General features: G+C 41.1%; 2 protein-coding genes across 2 annotated transcripts; one reads left to right on the forward strand and one right to left on the reverse strand.

Annotated features, from left to right (window-relative positions):
* Positions 1-5,328: 5,328 nt before the first annotated feature.
* LOC135622117 (pectinesterase inhibitor 7-like) lies at positions 5,329-5,862 on the reverse strand. Its single transcript, XM_065123760.1, has one exon. The coding sequence runs from the start codon at positions 5,860-5,862 to the stop codon at positions 5,329-5,331; it is 534 nt and encodes a 177-aa protein (XP_064979832.1).
* A 6,733-nt stretch (positions 5,863-12,595) lies between these two features.
* Positions 12,596-18,479, forward strand: LOC103999541 (kinesin-like protein KIN-14H). Its single transcript, XM_018818169.2, has 16 exons — positions 12,596-13,387; positions 13,489-13,633; positions 13,767-13,876; positions 13,956-14,075; positions 14,157-14,360; positions 15,027-15,236; positions 15,325-15,399; positions 15,577-15,723; positions 15,792-15,933; positions 16,040-16,149; positions 16,257-16,418; positions 16,527-16,735; positions 17,479-17,560; positions 17,644-17,748; positions 17,824-17,928; positions 18,048-18,479. Exons 1-16 carry the CDS (start codon positions 13,163-13,165, stop codon positions 18,225-18,227), a joined length of 2,331 nt encoding a protein of 776 aa, XP_018673714.2. The 5' UTR covers positions 12,596-13,162; the 3' UTR covers positions 18,228-18,479.
* The last annotated feature ends 263 nt before the right edge of the window (positions 18,480-18,742 follow it).

The raw sequence follows: 18,742 nt of genomic DNA on the forward strand, positions 1-18,742 counted from the left end.
GCGCCTCCTCCGACTGCTTTCCCCGCTCCGCCGCCGCCGCCTGCCACCCTCTCCTCCTCCTGTCGACGGAGGAAGATGTCCTCTTGGCCTGAGACAACGACCCCATGCTGCTCTTCGTCCGCTGCTGCAGGGGTTTGAGGACGTAGTTCCACCGGCACAGCCCCGCCTGATCCTTGAGCGCCGCCACCGCGCTCATGCTCGCTGCCACCACCAAACAAGCCGTGCTTGCACAACCCATCTCTTCAATACCTCCCGAGTGTGAGTGCAAAGAGGAAGTAGCTCCTAGTTCCCCACTCTCGATTTGATGCAGCAGTGGGAAGGGAATCGCGTGCAATATATAAGGCCACAATGGTTGAAGAGGATAAGATCATTGGGGGACAGAGAGAAGAGGAGTGCGCTGCTGCTGGTTTTGTGCTTTCCGTTGCCATTTCCCCGATACCAGGGGCTAATGCCGTTTGTTTATTGGCTTCCACTTGACTGAACGCGACCCTGCGAAGTAGATTGGCGGCGTGTGCCAATGCACGTACCTGGGTAAGGTTCTTCTGTCCTGTATGTATAATATGCGTTTGTATACGAGTAAAATATACGTTTATACGGTGGTATTAATATATATATATATATGTATATATATAAATATATATATGAATAAACAATGGTTGATAGAATTAAATGAGAGATAAAAATAATAAATAAAAAAATATATCATAATTCCATTTCATGAACATGCACAAACTCCATAAAAATTTCACCATTCACTGCAAAATCTGTTCATCGTAATAGAGATGATAGAAACCTCAACAACAAGTAATTGCGTCTTATTTGGGTCCCCAGCAGTCCAGGTACATGATCTTGGCCATGGACTCCTCGGTGCGCTTGGCTCTCTCCACCGCTCCCTCCCCTCCTTTCCTCCACCTATCGATGGAGGAAGACATCCTGTTGGTCTGAGACAACGGCGCAATGCTGTGCTTGGCACGGTGGTGGAGGGACCTCAGCGCGTAGTTCCACCGGCACAACCCTGCCTGGTCCTTGAGCGCCTCCACCGCCGCCACGCACGCTGCGACCATCAACGAAGTCTTGCTCGCCGAAGCCATGCTTGCTTGTTACTGCTGAGCTGCTCTGGATCTCCGAGGAGATGGCAGTGAAAAGGGCTTTTGTGTGATCTTGGAGCTTTGGGTGGGTGATCGACGACAAGGAGGGAGAAGAGCCGCGAGTCCATATAAAGCGCAGCTGGCAGCTGGCTTTTACCGACAGGGATACAAAACTGTGGATGAGTTGCAGCTGGGTTTTGATTCCCAGCGATGGAACACGAGAAAAAGGTTTTGCTCGGCTTGCTAGGTAGTGCAAAACCATGAAACTTGTGCGGGCACCTGAAGTAGCCATGGACCGAAACCAGCAGCAAAAATGGTGGGTTTGGATCACGGTGGACTGAAACCAATATGCGAGTGAAGGCGGTAAACCACCGCAGACAGCGTGCTCGGCACGAACTCGATTGCCTCGGTCACGCGGCGTCCTCAAAGTCAAGCTCACCTGTCAATGTTCGACGGAATGACAAGCGACCCTCGGCCGACCCACCACACGACCAGCTGAAGCCAACCGACGCAATGGTTCGGCTAACCGTGTTGAGAAAATATTCATGAGATCAAAGTATGCTTGACAATAATCGTATATTTTCTTATTAACACGAAGATTCGGATTGATGACAGAGCCTACCTTTACGATAGCTCAATTCGGTCATTTTAAATCGTAGCAAGCGTCCATGCACACCTCAGATCGGTGGAGAAACAGGTAATGCAACCTCACATCCATGTGACGATGAGTCATTGCGTCTCCTATCGTTGACTTGCATAATAAACCGACACAAACAGACCTTGAACGAGGCGAAACTCTTCTCTCTCTCTCTCTCTCTCATTGTGGACTCGGATGTCCACAGGAAGGTGTGTAAGCCATGGGCGACGCCAGAACGAGTTGCCTTCAAAAGTACACAAGGCAAAGCATAATTTTTGTTCGTAAACAGGGAGTAATAAAAGGAGCAAGTGGGTTGCTGCCGGTGGATTAATTCAAATAGCGGCTGATACAGTAGAATAAGCACGTTGTGGCAGCTCTTGCCGAGCATTTAAGCTCGAGTCTGCCGCAACAGCGGGGCGGTCATCAACAAAAAGGAAGAAGCATGTGCAAGGCGCGGGACTGCAGGTGGGAGGCTACCTTCCGGTCGGTGCAGAAGAAGAGCGCCGGGAAGCTGCAGGACGAGGCGAGAGAGGCACAGCGGTCCCCCGACGGCGCGCCGGGTAATGCGGGAGCCGCCTCGTTTGGCGGGGAGAGGAAGAGGAAGGGCACGGTGGCTGTGAGGGAGAAGGAGAGGGCGGAGATGGCGATGCAGTTGATCCTCTGGGGGCCCAACTAGCAGTGTATTTGCTTGCCGATTAATATGCTTCCTTGTTCCCTCGACCTATCATAATTCTTTGTTTTGGTTTGCCATCACAAATGATTTCTTGGGTGCTCATTTGACAAACCATTTGATTTGATTTGATTTGATTTGATTCGAGGCTTGTGTGAAGTATTTTTTTTTATTTAAAGAAAAAAATGGAATTAAAAGCTTTAATAATGAAGTCGAAAGAAATAATCCATAATTTTTTTATATATATATATATAAGGAAGGACCTATGGACTGAATAATTTTATCATACTACCACAAGTTGATTATTATGGGTCAACATCATATCTTGAATTAATTCTATAATTTTTAAAAGGACTTTGATTGATGTTCATTCCCTTTTCTCGTATCAATGTTAATGATGGAAGAACCTTAATTGTGTCTTTCTCTAATAATAAAATTTTGAAATATCTTAAATTCTTAGATAGGAAAAGAGTTTTGGCCCAAATTGATAAATCATTTTCGACCCATATCACTTTATAATAATAATTATAGGATCGTGGCTAATATCCTTATAAACTGTATCAAGGCTCACATTTATAATCTCATTTCTGTTGAACAATCTGTGTTCATTAAGGGTAAAAGTATTTACGATAATAAGTTCTCTACTCACTTGATAACTCTAAAGGTAAATATCATTTTATTATGATCAAATTGGATTGAAAATTCTTGTATTTCTTAAAATAATATTAAACAAATGGTACACAAACTCTGACCTTTTTATCAAATCTTTAAATGCATCTCATGTCCTAAGTTTAGACACATAAATGTTTCCACCCGCATAAACAAAAGTTTAAAGAATATTTTATGAAATATTTTGTCTCTATAAAATATTTCATTAAATACTCTGCCCCATATGATTAGGTATAAAAACACATCCTTAAGGTCTGATCTTTTTTGACCACTTGCGTTTGTATTCGAAGACTTGAGGTTACTAACTTAAGTGTTAGATGGGTTAGGTCGGGAATCCTTTCTCAACCTTGATCATTATGCAGGTGACACCTCAGGAGCTCGACGTTTTCACTTTGGAGGCATCTTTGACAACTTTGTGCATATGAGTCTGGCCTATGTCAGACTGACCAAGATGTTAATAATATTTTTTCTTATCATTTTGGCACTAGAAGGGTGGTCTGATGTTATAGGAATGTCCACCTATCAATGTTCCTAATGCGTGCTTGAGTGAGGAGGCATTGCCCTCGACTCACAATATTTTTACTCAAGAGGGGCAACAACTATCCTTTTCTGTAAGTGGATGCATTCACTTCGGTATAAACGCTAATGCAATATTAGCATATATTCAATGACCTGAGTCTTTTATCCCGAGGGCAACCCCGAGTCACTTGGTCATCCCTGCTGAGGTGTCTTGAACCTCACCCAACAGGTGTAGATGCTAATGGGCAAGATGTAAGTTGTCGCTTCACTCTTGCCCTGTCTAGCCCAACTGTTGACACCACTATCTCAACTCAACTGCCACCGGCACTGGTGCCCGTCAAGTCCCCCCACCCAATGTAATACCAACATCTCAAGAGCACCCAAGGCCCGTCGAATCGTCAACCGACGGAGCACCCCACTCCTCAACTGTGGAGTTCAATGGACTATCGCACCACTATTTTACTTCACTTAAATTCGAGACCTAGTTAATAGATTTGATGGATGATTTTTTGAGGATCCAACTATGATAAATAGATTGACATTTGGAAGAAATGTGATGAAAATTCCAATAATCTATAGGAGAAGGACCGACCAACCCCACCTTAAGTCAGTCGCCATTCACCTAAGACATTCAAGAGAAGTCGATCCTGCCCAACTTTTGCCTCCCATCATTGGAGGACTTTGACGATAGTATCGACCCGGTGGAGCACATCGTTGCTTTTCGTGCTCAAATATCATTATATGACACTTCATATATCATAATGTGACATACTTTCTTGACCTTGTTAAGAGGCCGGACACAAGAATGATACCCCCATATGAAGTCGCTCTCTATCAGTTCTTTTGTTTAGCTCACAAGGGAGTTCTAACTTCACTTCCTTGAGGTTGTGCACTCGAGGTCATTTGTGATAATGTTTCTCATATTTAGGCAAGGGGAGGAGGAAACGCCCTCAGACTTTCTTGCTCGATTCACTTGTGAAATTCAAAGCATTGAAGATGCTCATCGTCACTCGTAATATAAGTCTTCTTGATGGGACTCAAAGTCTTCTCGTCTTTTCTGGTCATTAATAGAAAGGTCACCAGCGACGATACTCGAGGTATTCCAAAGGATCGATCAATATATTGCCATTGAGGGAATGATCTCAAGTAAATGCGAGGAGATATGCAAAAAGCCAAGATAAGAGCAACTACAATTCGCCCTAACCCCGAGGTCACCGCGACGAAGAAGAAGCGAACAACCCAAGTTGTATTGCCCGAGGTCTAAACAAACCCCTCGAATATGACTAGAATTAAAGTACTTTTGTAGATAAAAGAGAAGGGACTCTTAAAAAACTCTCAATCGATGAAGATTCTGTTATGTTTGTGATTCTTTCGACTAGCGGTCTTCCATACTCAATATAAATTACATATACTCAAGCTATTTATAATAATTTAATTTAAAAAATATAGGGATATTTATAAGAATACATACATATTATATATATATATATATATATATATATATATATATATATATATATATATATATATATATATATATATATATATATATATATATATATATATATATATATATATATATATATATATATATATATATTATAATACACTACGAAGAGCCAAGTGAAACGTCTTCAAAGCTATTTAAGCGAAGCAAAAGTAATTTATGTAAAGCATGATAACAAATCAATAAAATGGAATTATTTTATGAGGATAAGACGAGTGTTAGAGTGATCGTGTGATGATCACTTGGACAGAGGTTCGATAAGCCCCAGTACAACATTGCACAGATTCGTAAACTCCGTATTCATCTCGGTGAGGGTAGCCTTATCCGGCAAAGCCACGTCCCGACACGCTTCCGAGCACGTCTGTGCGTCGGCGATAGCCGCGCTCACCCACTTGTTGACGTTGGCGTATCCTTTATCTTCCATCGCTCCCGTGGAGTCGTCCAGCTGCTCCACCGCGTCCACGTAGGACTCGGAGCAGTCGTCGAGGCACTGGTGCCACGACGAATCGTTGACGGCCCCCTCCAGACCCTTGGAGACGTAAGTGGAAGCGGCCGTGGCCGACTCCGCCGCCACCCTGATGGCGAGCTCGGCCAGGCCATGCTCATCGGTGCTTTGGCTCTCCGGCTTCTGGGACAGGGACTCGACGCACAGATCGGGGAACGACGTGCGGCCGCATGCCTCCTGGATTACCGACGCGGTGGTGCTTCCGGTGAAGGATGCGATGGCGAGGACGAGACAGAGAGGGAGGAGAAAGGATCCGATGGCCGCCATGTCTTTTAGCTACCACCTGTTTCTCCTTGTGAAGAGGGGCAGAAGCTGTGTTTTATATAAGGAAGGCCCGCGTCGCAGGGGAGGGAGCAAAAGGTGGGGAGACCACAAGGACTCGCTCAAAGGGTAGCTGTTGACGTTGCAAATCTGTTCGAGCAAATGTCCGAGAAACACGGTGGCTTAAACCACAGAGCGGCCATCATCCTATAGAGCGGAGGACCCGATAAATGTTGGCTTTGCTGATCTTAGTTATCGGTTCCATCAACCATATAGAGACGAGATGAGAAATGGCACACATTTTGGTGAGTTAAAGAGAGAAAACATCTCGGAGATGCTCATCCATGAATGCCATGAAAAGGCAGCATCAACATCCTCCAAGAATTCAGAAAGAAATGAGAATGATTTTGCAAAGGAGGCATCAGATGAAGAGAAAAAGATGCTCTAATTGGGACCCCAGCAGCTACATTTAGTACATGACTGTTCGTAGTGTCTCCTCTGACTGCTTGGCCTGAGCTGAGACGATGACCCCTCGGCGGTGGTTCTTCCCACGCTGCTGCAGACACCTGAGGACGTAGTTCATCCTCGAGCGCTTCCACCGCGTTCATGCATGCTCTCTGCCACCACCAAAGAAGCCTCGCTTGTACAACCCATATCTTCAGCAACTCTCGAGTGCATGCAAAGAAGATCCAAAGTGGAACTAGATCGTAATGATGGGGATATAAACAGGAATAACCTTTGTATAGGAACAAATACTAGAAGACCAAAATACGCAGCGGAATAAAATGGAAACACAATCAAACAGAACACCAAGATATACGTGGAAAACCCCTTCAATGTGAAGGGTAAAAACCACGGGGCAAACTAGAGATAATCCACTATGAGAATAATGAATATACAAATCTCAATCTCTTGCCCAAAACCCAAGCAACAACCACAAGAGAATAACTGGGATACAAGGATCACGTTACTGCCCACAATATCTAAAACCTCCCAAGTAATCACAGCAAGAGCCTACTGTAGATTTGATCTAACCTGAGATGAGAACACTGCTAGATGATTGTGAACAGTCTCTCTGCGTTGTCATTGTCTTCTTCCCTTTCTTGCTCTTTCTCTTCTGCCTTGTTCTCCTTCTTCTGTTTGGAATCTCGTCGCTACAAAGATCTGCCTCGTTGCTGCCTTTTTATAGCTTTAATCTGCCTCTAAAACGCAGCCACCACACCCCTCTAATCTTAATTAGGGTTAGGTTAAGAGGGGGTGTGAGCTGTGGGCTGATAAAGCCCACATGGGCTGAATATGGGCCATCAGCCCAACAACCTCCCCCTTCAGCCCATAAGGGAGGCTGTCCCATGACTCCTCAATGTGAAGCCATACCGACCAACTGTCGGCATATCTCCTGTCTTTCTTTTGTTAAGGTCTTCGTCAACATGTCTGCTCCGTTGTCATCTGTATGAATTTTCTGAAGCTGCAACTGCTTCTCTTCAAATACATTTCGAATCCAGTGGTATCTGACATCTATATGCTTTGACTTGGAATGAAACATTGGGTTCTTACACAAATGGATGGCACTCTGGCTGTCACAATGCATCACATAATTTTCCTGTTTCAGCCCCAATTCTTGTAAGAATTCTTTCATCCATAACATTTTTTGCATACCTCTGTAGCAGCAATATATTCTGCTTCTGTGGTGGAGAGAGCAATACACCTTTGTAACCTGGATTGCCATGACACAGCTCCCCCTGCAAAAGTAAGTACATAACCTGAAGTAGACTTCCTCGTATCTATATCTCTTGCCATATCTGCATCTGTGTAACCTGTTAACGCAGGTGGTCCACCTCCAAAGCTTAAACAAACCTTAGAGCTCCCTCTGAGATATCTAAAAATCCACTTCACTGCTGCCCAGTGCTCTTTGCCTGGATTTGCAAGAAATCTGCTAGTAACACCCACTGCATATGCGATGTCCGGCCTCGTACATACCATTGCATACATTAAACTTCCAACTGCTGAAGCATAAGGAACCTTTTGCATTTTCTCCTTCTCCTCATCACTTGACGGACTCTGTTCTGAGCACAACTTGAAGTGACCTGCAAGAGGAGAACCAACTGGCTTAGCATTGCTCATACTAAATCTTTCCAATACCTTCTCGATGTATTTCTCCTGTGACAACCAAATCTTCTTGTTTTTCCTGTCACGAGAAATCTGCATGCCTAGTATTTGCTTTGCTGGCCCCATGTCCTTCATTGCAAAAGACTCACTCAGTTCCTTCTTCAACCTGTCAATTTTAGACATATCTTTTCCAAGAATAAGTATGTCATCAACATAAAGTAAGAGAATAATAAAATTCTCACCAAACCATTTGATGTACACACAATGATCTGAAGCCGTTCTTTTGTATCCATTTTCTGTCATAAATGAATCAAACTTTCTGTACCACTGTCTTGGAGCTTGCTTTAGCCCATACAAGCTCTTCTTCAACTTGCAGACAAAATTATCTTTACCTTTGACTTTGAAGCCTTCTGGTTGCTCCATATAAATTTCCTCCTCCAAATCACCATGAAGGAAAGCTGTCTTCACATCTAACTGCTCAACCTCCAAGTCCTGGCTAGTAGCAATACCAAGAGCAACACGAATAGAAGACATTTTAACAACAGGAGAAAATATCTCTTCAAAGTCAATACCTTTCGTTTGACCAAAGCCTTTCACAACCAATCTAGCTTTGTACTTTGGTTGAGAACAATATTCTTGAGTCTTCAACCTAAAAACCCACTTGTTTTTCAAGGCCTTCATTCCATTTGGTAGCAGCACCAAATCATAAGTGTGGTTCTTCTGAAGAGCATCCATCTCTTCCTGCATAGCAACTAACCACTTCTCTTTCTGCTCACTCTCAACTGCTTCCTGGTAACTCTCTGGTTCACCTGCATCAGTAAGCATCACATACTCATCTGTAGAGTATCTTCTGGAAGGTTGACGTTGTCTAGAAGATCTTCTCAATTGAGGTTCTGCGGGAACTTGCTCTCCTACTTCTTCTTGCTCAACATGTCCTGCAGGTAAATCAATATCAGGCTCTACACTATTTTCCTGCACATCTCCCCCATCACCCTGATATACTGGAGGAATAACTGGGTCACAATCTGCTAATCCTTCTACAGAAGTCTTGGCTGGTGCCTTCTTCTTCAAATCCTCAAAGGTTTGATCCTCAAAGAAGACCACATCTCTACTCCTGAACACCTTCTGCTTTTCTGGATCCCAAAGCCTGTAACCAAACTGATCATGTGAGTAACCAAGAAAAATACATTCTTTAGACTTACCATCTAGCTTGGACCTCTCATTATCTGGAACATGTGCAAATGCACGACAACCAAACACTCTCAAATGCCTGTAGGAAATATCTTTCCCTGACCATACATGCTCTGCAACATCACCATCTAGGGCTGTACATGGTGATAAGTTGATCACATCAACTGCAGTCCTCAAAGCCTCATCCCAAAACCTTTTGGGTAGCTTGGCCTGTGAAAGCATACATCTGATCTTTTCCATGATGGTGCGGTTCATCCTCTCTGCAATTGCATTATGCTGAGGTGTACCAGGAACTGTCATCTCATGTTGGATCCCATGCGACCTGCAATAGTCATTAAACAATCCCATATACTCACCACCATTATCTGATCTTATGTATTTCAATTTCCTTTCTGTCTCCCTTTCAACCCTGGCATGAAACTCTTTGAAGACATTAATAACCTGATCTTTGGTCTTCAAAGCATAAGCCCAAACTTTCCTGGAAAAATCATCTATAAAAGTGACAAAATAAAGTGCACCACTTATACCAAGAACATCAACAGATCCACCAGGAGTTTTTGTCCTCAAAGGACCACATACATCTGTATAAACACGGTCTAAGGCATGCATTTTTCTAGACAAAGCAGCACTAGCAAATGAAACTCTATGTTGTTTACCAGCCAAACAATCAATACAAGGGTTCAGATGTATACCTCTGAGATCTAGTAATACCTCTCTCTTGGAAAGAGCTTGCAGCCCCTTCTCGCTCATGTGTCCCAATCGCCTATGCCACAACTCCATACTGAAGTCTTTCTCTGTAGCATTTAATTGCTCACCATAAGCTTTAGCCTGCAACCTGTACAAAGTATGACATTTCTTTCCATTAGCTATAACAAGAGAACCCTTACTGAGCTTCCATTGCCCTCTGTGAAATCTGCTTTCATACTCTTCATCATCTAGTCTTCCAACTGAAATTAAATTTAGCCTCAAGTCAACCACATGCCTCACATCCTTAAGTACCAACTTACAGCCAAGGTTGGTCTTTAAATGGATATCACCCATGCCAATGATGTCTGCTGTGCCATAGTTGCCCATCTTGACAACACCAAAGTTTCCAGACCTGTATGTAGCAAAAAACTCCCTCCGTGGTGTAGCATGATAAGAAGCACCTGTGTCAATCACCCACTCAAGATCCTGACACCCACAAGAAAAAATATCATCAGAAGGAGACAAAATCAAATAATCACCACCCTGCACTGTAGCTGTAGTATTATCCTTTGACTCTGTAGACTCCACTTCTTTTCCCTTTTTCTTGTTCTTCTTAGGTTGCTTACATTGGTTCTTGTAATGTCCTTTCTCACCACAGTTATAGCAAACAATATCTTTTCTTGATCTTGACTTGCTCCTACCCATACGTAAACTGCTTCTAGACTTTGACCTTCCTCTGTTCTCTGAGATAAGTGCCTGTGAATCATTCTGAGATGTTGCCGAACTCTTTCTTCTCAACTCCTCATTCAACAAACTGCTTGTTACTTGACTCATAGTGACAATACCATCTGGCGCAGAATTACTAAGGGAAACCACCAGTGTCTCCCAACTTTCTGATAATGAACTGAGAAGTAACAATGCCTACAACTCATCATCAAGAGACATTCTCATAGAGGATAACTGGTTAGTAATACTCTGCATTTCATTCAAATGCTCAGCAATAGAAGCACCCTCTCTATATTTTAGGTTCACAAGTTTTCTGATCAAAAAAGCTTTGTTGCCAGCTGTTTTTCTTTCATAGAGACTTTCCAATTTTTTCCAAAGAGAATATGCAGAAATTTCAGTAGAAACATGGTGAAATACACTATCATCAAGCCACTGTCTAATAAATCCAATTGTTTTTCGATCTAACCTCTTCCACTCATCATCTATCATAGTTGTAGGTTTTGCACTATCCCCTTGCAAAGGTCCATACAAATCTTTGCAATACAAGAGATCTTCCATTCTTGGTTTCCATATCATCCAATTATTTCCATTCAAACTAATCATGCGAGAAATATTACTGGCCTCCATGTTCAAATGCAAAAATTAAATCACCAAAACCCCGCTCTGATACCAGTTGATGGGGATATAAACAGGAATAACCTTTGTATAGAAACAAATACTAGAAGACCAAAATACGCAGCGGAATAAAATGGAAACACAATCAAACAGAACACCAAGATATACGTGGAAAACCCCTTCAATGTGAAGGGTAAAAACCACGGGGCAAACTAGAGATAATCCACTATGAGAATAATGAATATACAAATCTCAATCTCTTGCCCAAAACCCAAGCAACAACCACAAGAGAATAACTGGGATACAAGGATCACGTTACTGCCCACAATATCTAAAACCTCCCAAGTAATCACAGCAAGAGCCTACTGTAGATTTGATCTAACCTGAGATGAGAACACTGCTAGATGATTGTGAACAGTCTCTCTGCGTTGTCATTGTCTTCTTCCCTTTCTTGCTCTTTCTCTTCTGCCTTGTTCTCCTTCTTCTGTTTGGAATCTCGTCGCTACAAAGATCTGCCTCGTTGCTGCCTTTTTATAGCTTTAATCTGCCTCTAAAACGCAGCCACCACACCCCTCTAATCTTAATTAGGGTTAGGTTAAGAGGGGGTGTGAGCTGTGGGCTGATAAAGCCCACATGGGCTGAATATGGGCCATCAGCCCAACACTTAACACACACTCTCTCTCTCTCTCTTTCGATTTGATGCAGAATTAAGTTGGAAGAGAAGCGTGTCCAACATATAAGGCTAAATTGATTTAAGAGGAAGAGAGAAGATAGAGGGGCTTATACTGTTTGTTTATTTGCTTCCACTTGATTGAACTGAGTCCAGCGAGAGGGATGCAGAGGAGTTTGACAGAATGTACAAAGGCAGACTAGTAGGTGATGTGTTTCTATGTTGACATTAATGGTGAGCATGATATATATATATATTTATACTGAATTTATGTTTAAGTACTGCATGTATTTTAGACATTCTTTCGTTTTGATTTAGTTCTATCCTCCTACTGCTAATAAGAACATATAAAATTGAAGTTTGTGTCCTCTGTAAACTGCTGTTTTGTATATGCTTTCAAGGAAGTCAATGAGGATTTGAGTATTTCATGACCATATATTTTTATTTGCATCTCTTTAGCATGGTAGGAACATTAATATGGTTTGACATCAGATGCTGTGCTGGTAGAAATTAAACATCATGCACAGTAGGTTCTTCATTCTGATGCATAATTAGCTAGTTTCCTTCATTTGATTAGCAACTGAAATAGAATCATCATCATACCACTTGCATAATCATAGCAATTACTATCAACAGAGTTTACTGTTGACAGAACATTTTAGTTGGGAGTTTCCTGTTGAGAGATGAAGATGTTGAGATGGATCTGTCAACAGCTGCAGCTATGAGCAGTTGGGAACAAAGACATGACACCTCCCAGCTTAGAGAGAGAAGAAGCTTCCTACTTGTCTCAACAGCGAAGGACCAACTGCTCCATGGCACTTCAAATGGGTAGCAGCAGTAGGAAGTAGTTTTCATGTTAATGCTGGGCGTCGGATATATTTGTATTGATGTGAGGAGGAAACCTTCCGCATATCGTGAACTGAATGCATTCATTCGTATTGAATGCCTCTCCTTCTCCGTTTCCGGCCGTTGAAGTGACGGCTCACATCTCTCCTCCACCTTTACTTTCGCTCCACTCCAACCCACCCTCTCCCACCTCACCTGATAGCTCCACCTCCCGACCATAAAAGCGTCCTTGATCTAGCTCACTTTTACCCTTTGATCCAACGTTCTTCGGCGTTTGCCTCCCATTAGTTTATGTCCTCTTGGATCATCCAGAGCAAGCCCCTCAACGCCCCTCGGAGCTCTTCCAATGTGAGCTGCCCACGCTGTGCTCGAGGGTTGGCCGTTTTCTAGGGTTTTGAATTAGTCCACGATCACAAGGAGAATTCGGATGAGGTGTCCCTCGACAAACGGTGCAGGATAGCGGTGATGGGAAAGATGGTAGGCTCCGCGACCAACCCACGAGCGCTTAGGCCGGTGGTGTTCCCCGTCAATGCCGACTCCAACTCTGGTGTCTCTAGCGACCAGACGACTGTCTTTGCAGCCGTCAGCTCGGATGGCGGGAGCATGGCAGGGACCGAGTTCGGGTGCAGGGAGGACGTGGAGAGACTTTTGGCCGAGAAGATGAAGGGAAAGAACAGGACAGACTATAAGGTGGAAAGTAAAAAAAGTTTTCTTATTCTATACAATCCTAATTATTCTTTTACTGATTTTTCATAAATTTTTTTGTATTATTTTGTCGATCGATTATGCAGGGGAAGAGTGAGCTGATGATAGAATACATTAAAAGACTTCGAATTTGTATCAGATGGTACATGGAGCTGGAAGATGGCTACATGGAGGAGCAAGCGAAGCTTCGAAATATGTTGGGCTCTGAAGAGAAAAGGCACGGAGAGCTTGGTATTTACCAATGCTTCTGTTTGACTTGGCAGAAGGAATTCAAAATCACTTTTTTGGTTCAGATTTATGATTTACCATGTGCATTTTTCATGCTCGAGACCTGATAGCTCGGTCCTATCTCATCTTTCCCTAGAGTTCCAACTGAGGGCAAAGATGGATGAACTGGATGCGACATCGAGGGAGCTTCGAGAACAGAATTCTTCCTTGCAACACAAGTTCACAAACGAAGAATTAGAGAAATTGGTGGGAGTGCTGAAGATGCTCAAGTAAATTAGCAAATCGAGTTTGGTAGTCCTTAATTGCAACTTACAAAATTTCGCAGGCTGCTGTTAAATCTTATGAGAATGAAAGAGAAGCGAGGGTTGCAGCTGAGAATTCTCGAGATGCTCTGTCCACAGACCTTGAAAGAGTCACCCAAGAGAAAAAACGTTTGAGTGACCAGGTACATTGCTCCCTAGAGTGAAATTAAGAGGATTCTTTTGATGATGATCCATATAAACTCTTTTTTCATATAATTTTTCAGTTAAAAATGCTGCAAGAAACAAATAGGAGATTACAAGAGTACAATACCAGTTTGCAGCAATACAACAGTAATCTTCAAAATGAGGCTAACAAAAATGGTGAAACAATCTCGAGGTTCCAGAAGGAGAAAAGTGTTATAATGGAAAGTCTGACTACTGCAAGAGACCATGCAAATTCACTCAAGAGTCAATTGGACGCATCTAGGGTTGGTTTTATACTTGCATCTTTTATTCAAAGGGAATTCTTGATTCATACCTTCATTTTTTTTTTTGTCTACTTCCCCTCACATTTATTTGGTCGATCTCAATACTTTTGTTTCATTTGAAGATTAAGGATCTTGGAGGTTTCACTTTGTTTTACTGCTGAGTGGTGTACTATAATGTCGCTTCCAGTGTCTACAACTTACTCCGGTCATATTCCTTAGTTTGCTAAATTCTTTTTGTTTCTGAATCTCATTAATTGGTTTGTGATCATTTTATGTTATGTATGGTAGTTCCTAATCGCACAGCTATAAACTTATCTCATTGTTATGCCCTTATGCGTGAGTTCTTTATCACTTAACATTCTGTCAATTTGTAACCTCTGAACCATTACAAGCACATGTTTTACTTGATTCTAAATCAATTAAAGGGTCTGATGTCTTTTTGAGCAATTTGCAAGGAACAGAGGATTTGCAAAGAGAATATCTTGTAGGATTTGACATTGTGACATATTTGAACTTTATCATTGCCCTTTGGGTTATCGCAAATATTATTTCTAGGACTTTCACATTTTTTAGTCTTTATGGTCACACATTTTGTGATTACTCTACTTATGTCAGTTGTCGATTTAGTCAAATCTTGTAATTCTTTTTATTTTGCTTCTGTTTCAGTCTTCTCAGCAAAAGGCCATGAAACTGAAAGAAGAATTAAGAAAGGAAGTTAGTTGCCTCAGAATTGAACTCCAGCAAGTACGAGATGACCGTGACCATTTATCAACACAAGCGCAAAGTTTGACCTTTGAAGTTGAAAATTACAGAGAACTTACTAAAAAATCAACAAAAGATTTGGATTATATAACTCTAAAGATTATTGCTCTTGAGGTTTGTTTGCATATGAAGTTAGTTACAACCTCATGTATTTTGTTACTCTTAGAGTAATGTGATATTATCTTTTCTTTATTACTTATAGAAGACATGCTCATCCCAAAGAGAAAAAATACAACTCTTAGAGGATCAGCTTGCTGCTTCCAGTGAGAAGCTGAAGGTAAGTAGTATTAAGAATTTTCAATTAGTATCATCACGTTGTGACAGTGTAGTATTATTTTCCATTGCATTTATGTGAGATAAATAGGTACGTTACATTTGGTTGTAGAAATATGAGTTATAATATAAAATCAGGGTTTTTATTTTCTAGTTTGTGACATCTTTGTTCCTTTTCTAGAGAGCTGACTTGACAACCATCGAGACAATGACAGAGTATGAAGAGCTGAAAAGAACTGTCGATGATTTGCAAGATCGTCTCACAGAGGCAGAGTTTCAAATAGTTGAAGCTGAGAAACTCCGTAAAAAACTGCATAACACCATATTGGTACATATGCTACTGTGTTTAACAAGTACATTATGAACTTCTTCTAGTGCTGAACTTTCTTTTGGCAGGAACTTAAAGGGAATATTCGAGTATTCTGCAGAGTTCGACCTCTTTTACCTGATTCTGATTTAAGTGACACAGATAGAGAAGTTGTTTCTTATCCGACATCCATTGAATATCTTGGGCGTGGCATTGACTTGACACATAATGGTGTGATATGCCTTTGTATTTTATTAGCATAGGATACCACATTCATATTGATGTTCTATATTCTTTGTATCATGAATAACACATAATATTTATGACATTTGATCAGCTCAGATGTATACTTTCACTTTTGACAAAGTATTCAATCATGAAGCTTCACAAGAAGATGTATTTGTAGAAATCTCACAGCTAGTTCAGAGTGCACTTGATGGCTATAAGGTGCTTTATTTAATATGTTAAACTGTATTGTTCATTGATATTTATTTCAATTATTATTGGTATATATTTGATTGATGACTAAGAATGCTTCTTGTTGTCTACTGTAGGTTTGTATATTTGCATATGGGCAAACTGGTTCTGGTAAAACTTACACTATGATGGGCAATACTGGATGTGCTGACCAAAAAGGTCTTATACCGCGGTCGTTAGAGCAAATATTCCAAACTAGTCAATCTCTGCAATGCCAAGGTTGGAAATACAAGATGCAGGTAAGCTTATACTCTTGTGATGTTCAGCTATACCTATCGCTTATTCTTTTTCTTCATCAATTTGCATGACCTTTTTTTTTTATTGTGATTGATTCATTTCTTTTTCAGGCATCCATGCTGGAAATATATAATGAAACAATTCGTGATTTGTTGTCACCTAGTCGCCCTAGTACTCTAGATACAAGTGGTGGTCTTTGTAAACAATACACGATCAAACACGATTCTAATGGTAATACGATCATATCTGATCTTACTATTGTAGACGTTTGTAGCATCAAAGAAGTTTCATTCCTCCTACAACAAGCTGCACAGAGCAGGTAAATCTTGTCGATGTCCTTGTCCAATGACTTCTTTTGAAGACTTGTAAAATGAAATCATTTTTATTTAATTGGTTATGTCCAAAGCTCACATATAAAAGATGCATATACTATAAGTTTTCTTTCTTAGATGTAATATATCTTAAAACCTGATGAAATTATTTGATGAGTGTTTTTTTAACTGAATTTATTTCCTTGAATCATTGAGTTACTACCTAATTAAAATACTTTTTGATGAACAGACTGACCAATATATAACTGAAACTAAGTAAAAGTTGTTCCTCATCTTATGTTTACTATAAGCTTATAGGTCCTTGCTACATTACTCAATGCTAGTGTTCCTCGTGGATTTCATATCAAGAAGTTCTGATAATTTTTCTAGAAAATGTGTCCGTTTAAAAAAATAAATTAAAACAAAAAGGAGGAGGAGGCATATACCAAATGGTTTATTTCAAAAGAAGTTCAAATGTAACAACTGCATGTTTCCATTCATCTATATGAATGTTGGACACTCAAAATGGCTGAGCTACACATATTCCCACTATTTCTTTAGAACTTTGTGCTTTTATATCATTTATATACTGAATCCTAATATCAAAATGCATTAGTGTTTTGTGCTAAAATATTTATTAGAATTTTTTATTTTCTTTTTTGTGGTGTCTTTGTTGATGTGTTCTGTACGACACTTGGTTGAGCGAATAATAAGTAAAAGCCTGAGAAGAATTTTTGAATTTTATGACCAGGTCTGTGGGTAGGACACAAATGAATGAACAATCTTCAAGAAGTCATTTTGTCTTCACTTTAAGGATTTTTGGGGTTAATGAGGTATGTGACTTGCTAGGGCGTGCTTTCAAGCTGGTTTGTGTGATGTTCAACACTGATACTAAGTTACATTCATTTATTTTCAGAGCACAGAACAACAGGTTCAAGGGGTACTCAACTTGATTGATCTTGCTGGAAGTGAGCGTCTTGCTAAAAGTGGCTCTACCGGGGACCGCCTAAAGGAAACCCAGGTAAGTCGCCTTCACGCCATTGAATTCTCCTGCGGTTTGTATCTCAACTCACCTTTTGTTATATTATTAATACAGGCAATCAACAAAAGTTTGTCGGCCCTAAGCGATGTAATATTTGCAATAGGGAAGAAAGACGATCATGTTCCTTTTAGGAATTCCAAGCTAACATACCTTTTGCAGGTAGGTTCTTGCTACCCATTTCCACATATATTTTTGCTTTGTGATGTAAACTGCTTCTGTTTGTTTGTGTGGATACGCGGATAATAAAGATAGCTGATCATTAGCCTTTTTCATGATAGCCTTGTCTTGGTGGCGACTCCAAGACATTAATGTTCGTCAATATCTCGCCAGGAGCATCTTCGGTTGGTGAGTCTCTTTGTTCGCTTCGCTTTGCTGCTCGGGTAAACTCTTGTGAGATTGGAATTCCTCGACGCCAAATTCAGATACGATGTTCGGACTCACGATTGAGCTATGGATAAGGAGGATTTGTTGGTGATGTTTATAATTCCTCTATGCACTAATTTGTTGTTGTTGCTGCTGCCATTATAGCATATTTAATGGCCAGTGGACTCTTTAACATCGACTTCCTGAGTGATTTGTATACCAAGGAACAGCATCTATATTGCCCGAGTTGAGTCTGTTAACTGGGATTACTGAGTGGTGTTATCTGTAAAAATAGCTACACAACTACATGGTCTCTTATCTTGGATGACTGATTTGGTTTGAGCCTACCACTATGGTGATTTGGGATCTTTAGGTTCATAAAATCCCGAAAGATATATTGCTATGAAATTGAAATGATTGAAGTTATGCATTGTTAACAAACTTGTCTAGTTATGATCGAGGTGTTAGCATGACTTGGTCTGATTGTCGATGTTCAAGATCGTCCTTGCGACTAGCCCTTGGTTGAGCTCGGGGTTGACTTCGCATGTAATTCTTCAGTCGGCATGTTGTCTGCTTTGTCGTCGCTAGGCTCTTGTACACAGGCCTAGGT

This window comes from Musa acuminata, chromosome BXJ2-9 (assembly GCF_036884655.1).
Source record: "Musa acuminata AAA Group cultivar baxijiao chromosome BXJ2-9, Cavendish_Baxijiao_AAA, whole genome shotgun sequence".
NCBI classification, from domain to species: domain Eukaryota; kingdom Viridiplantae; phylum Streptophyta; class Magnoliopsida; order Zingiberales; family Musaceae; genus Musa; species Musa acuminata.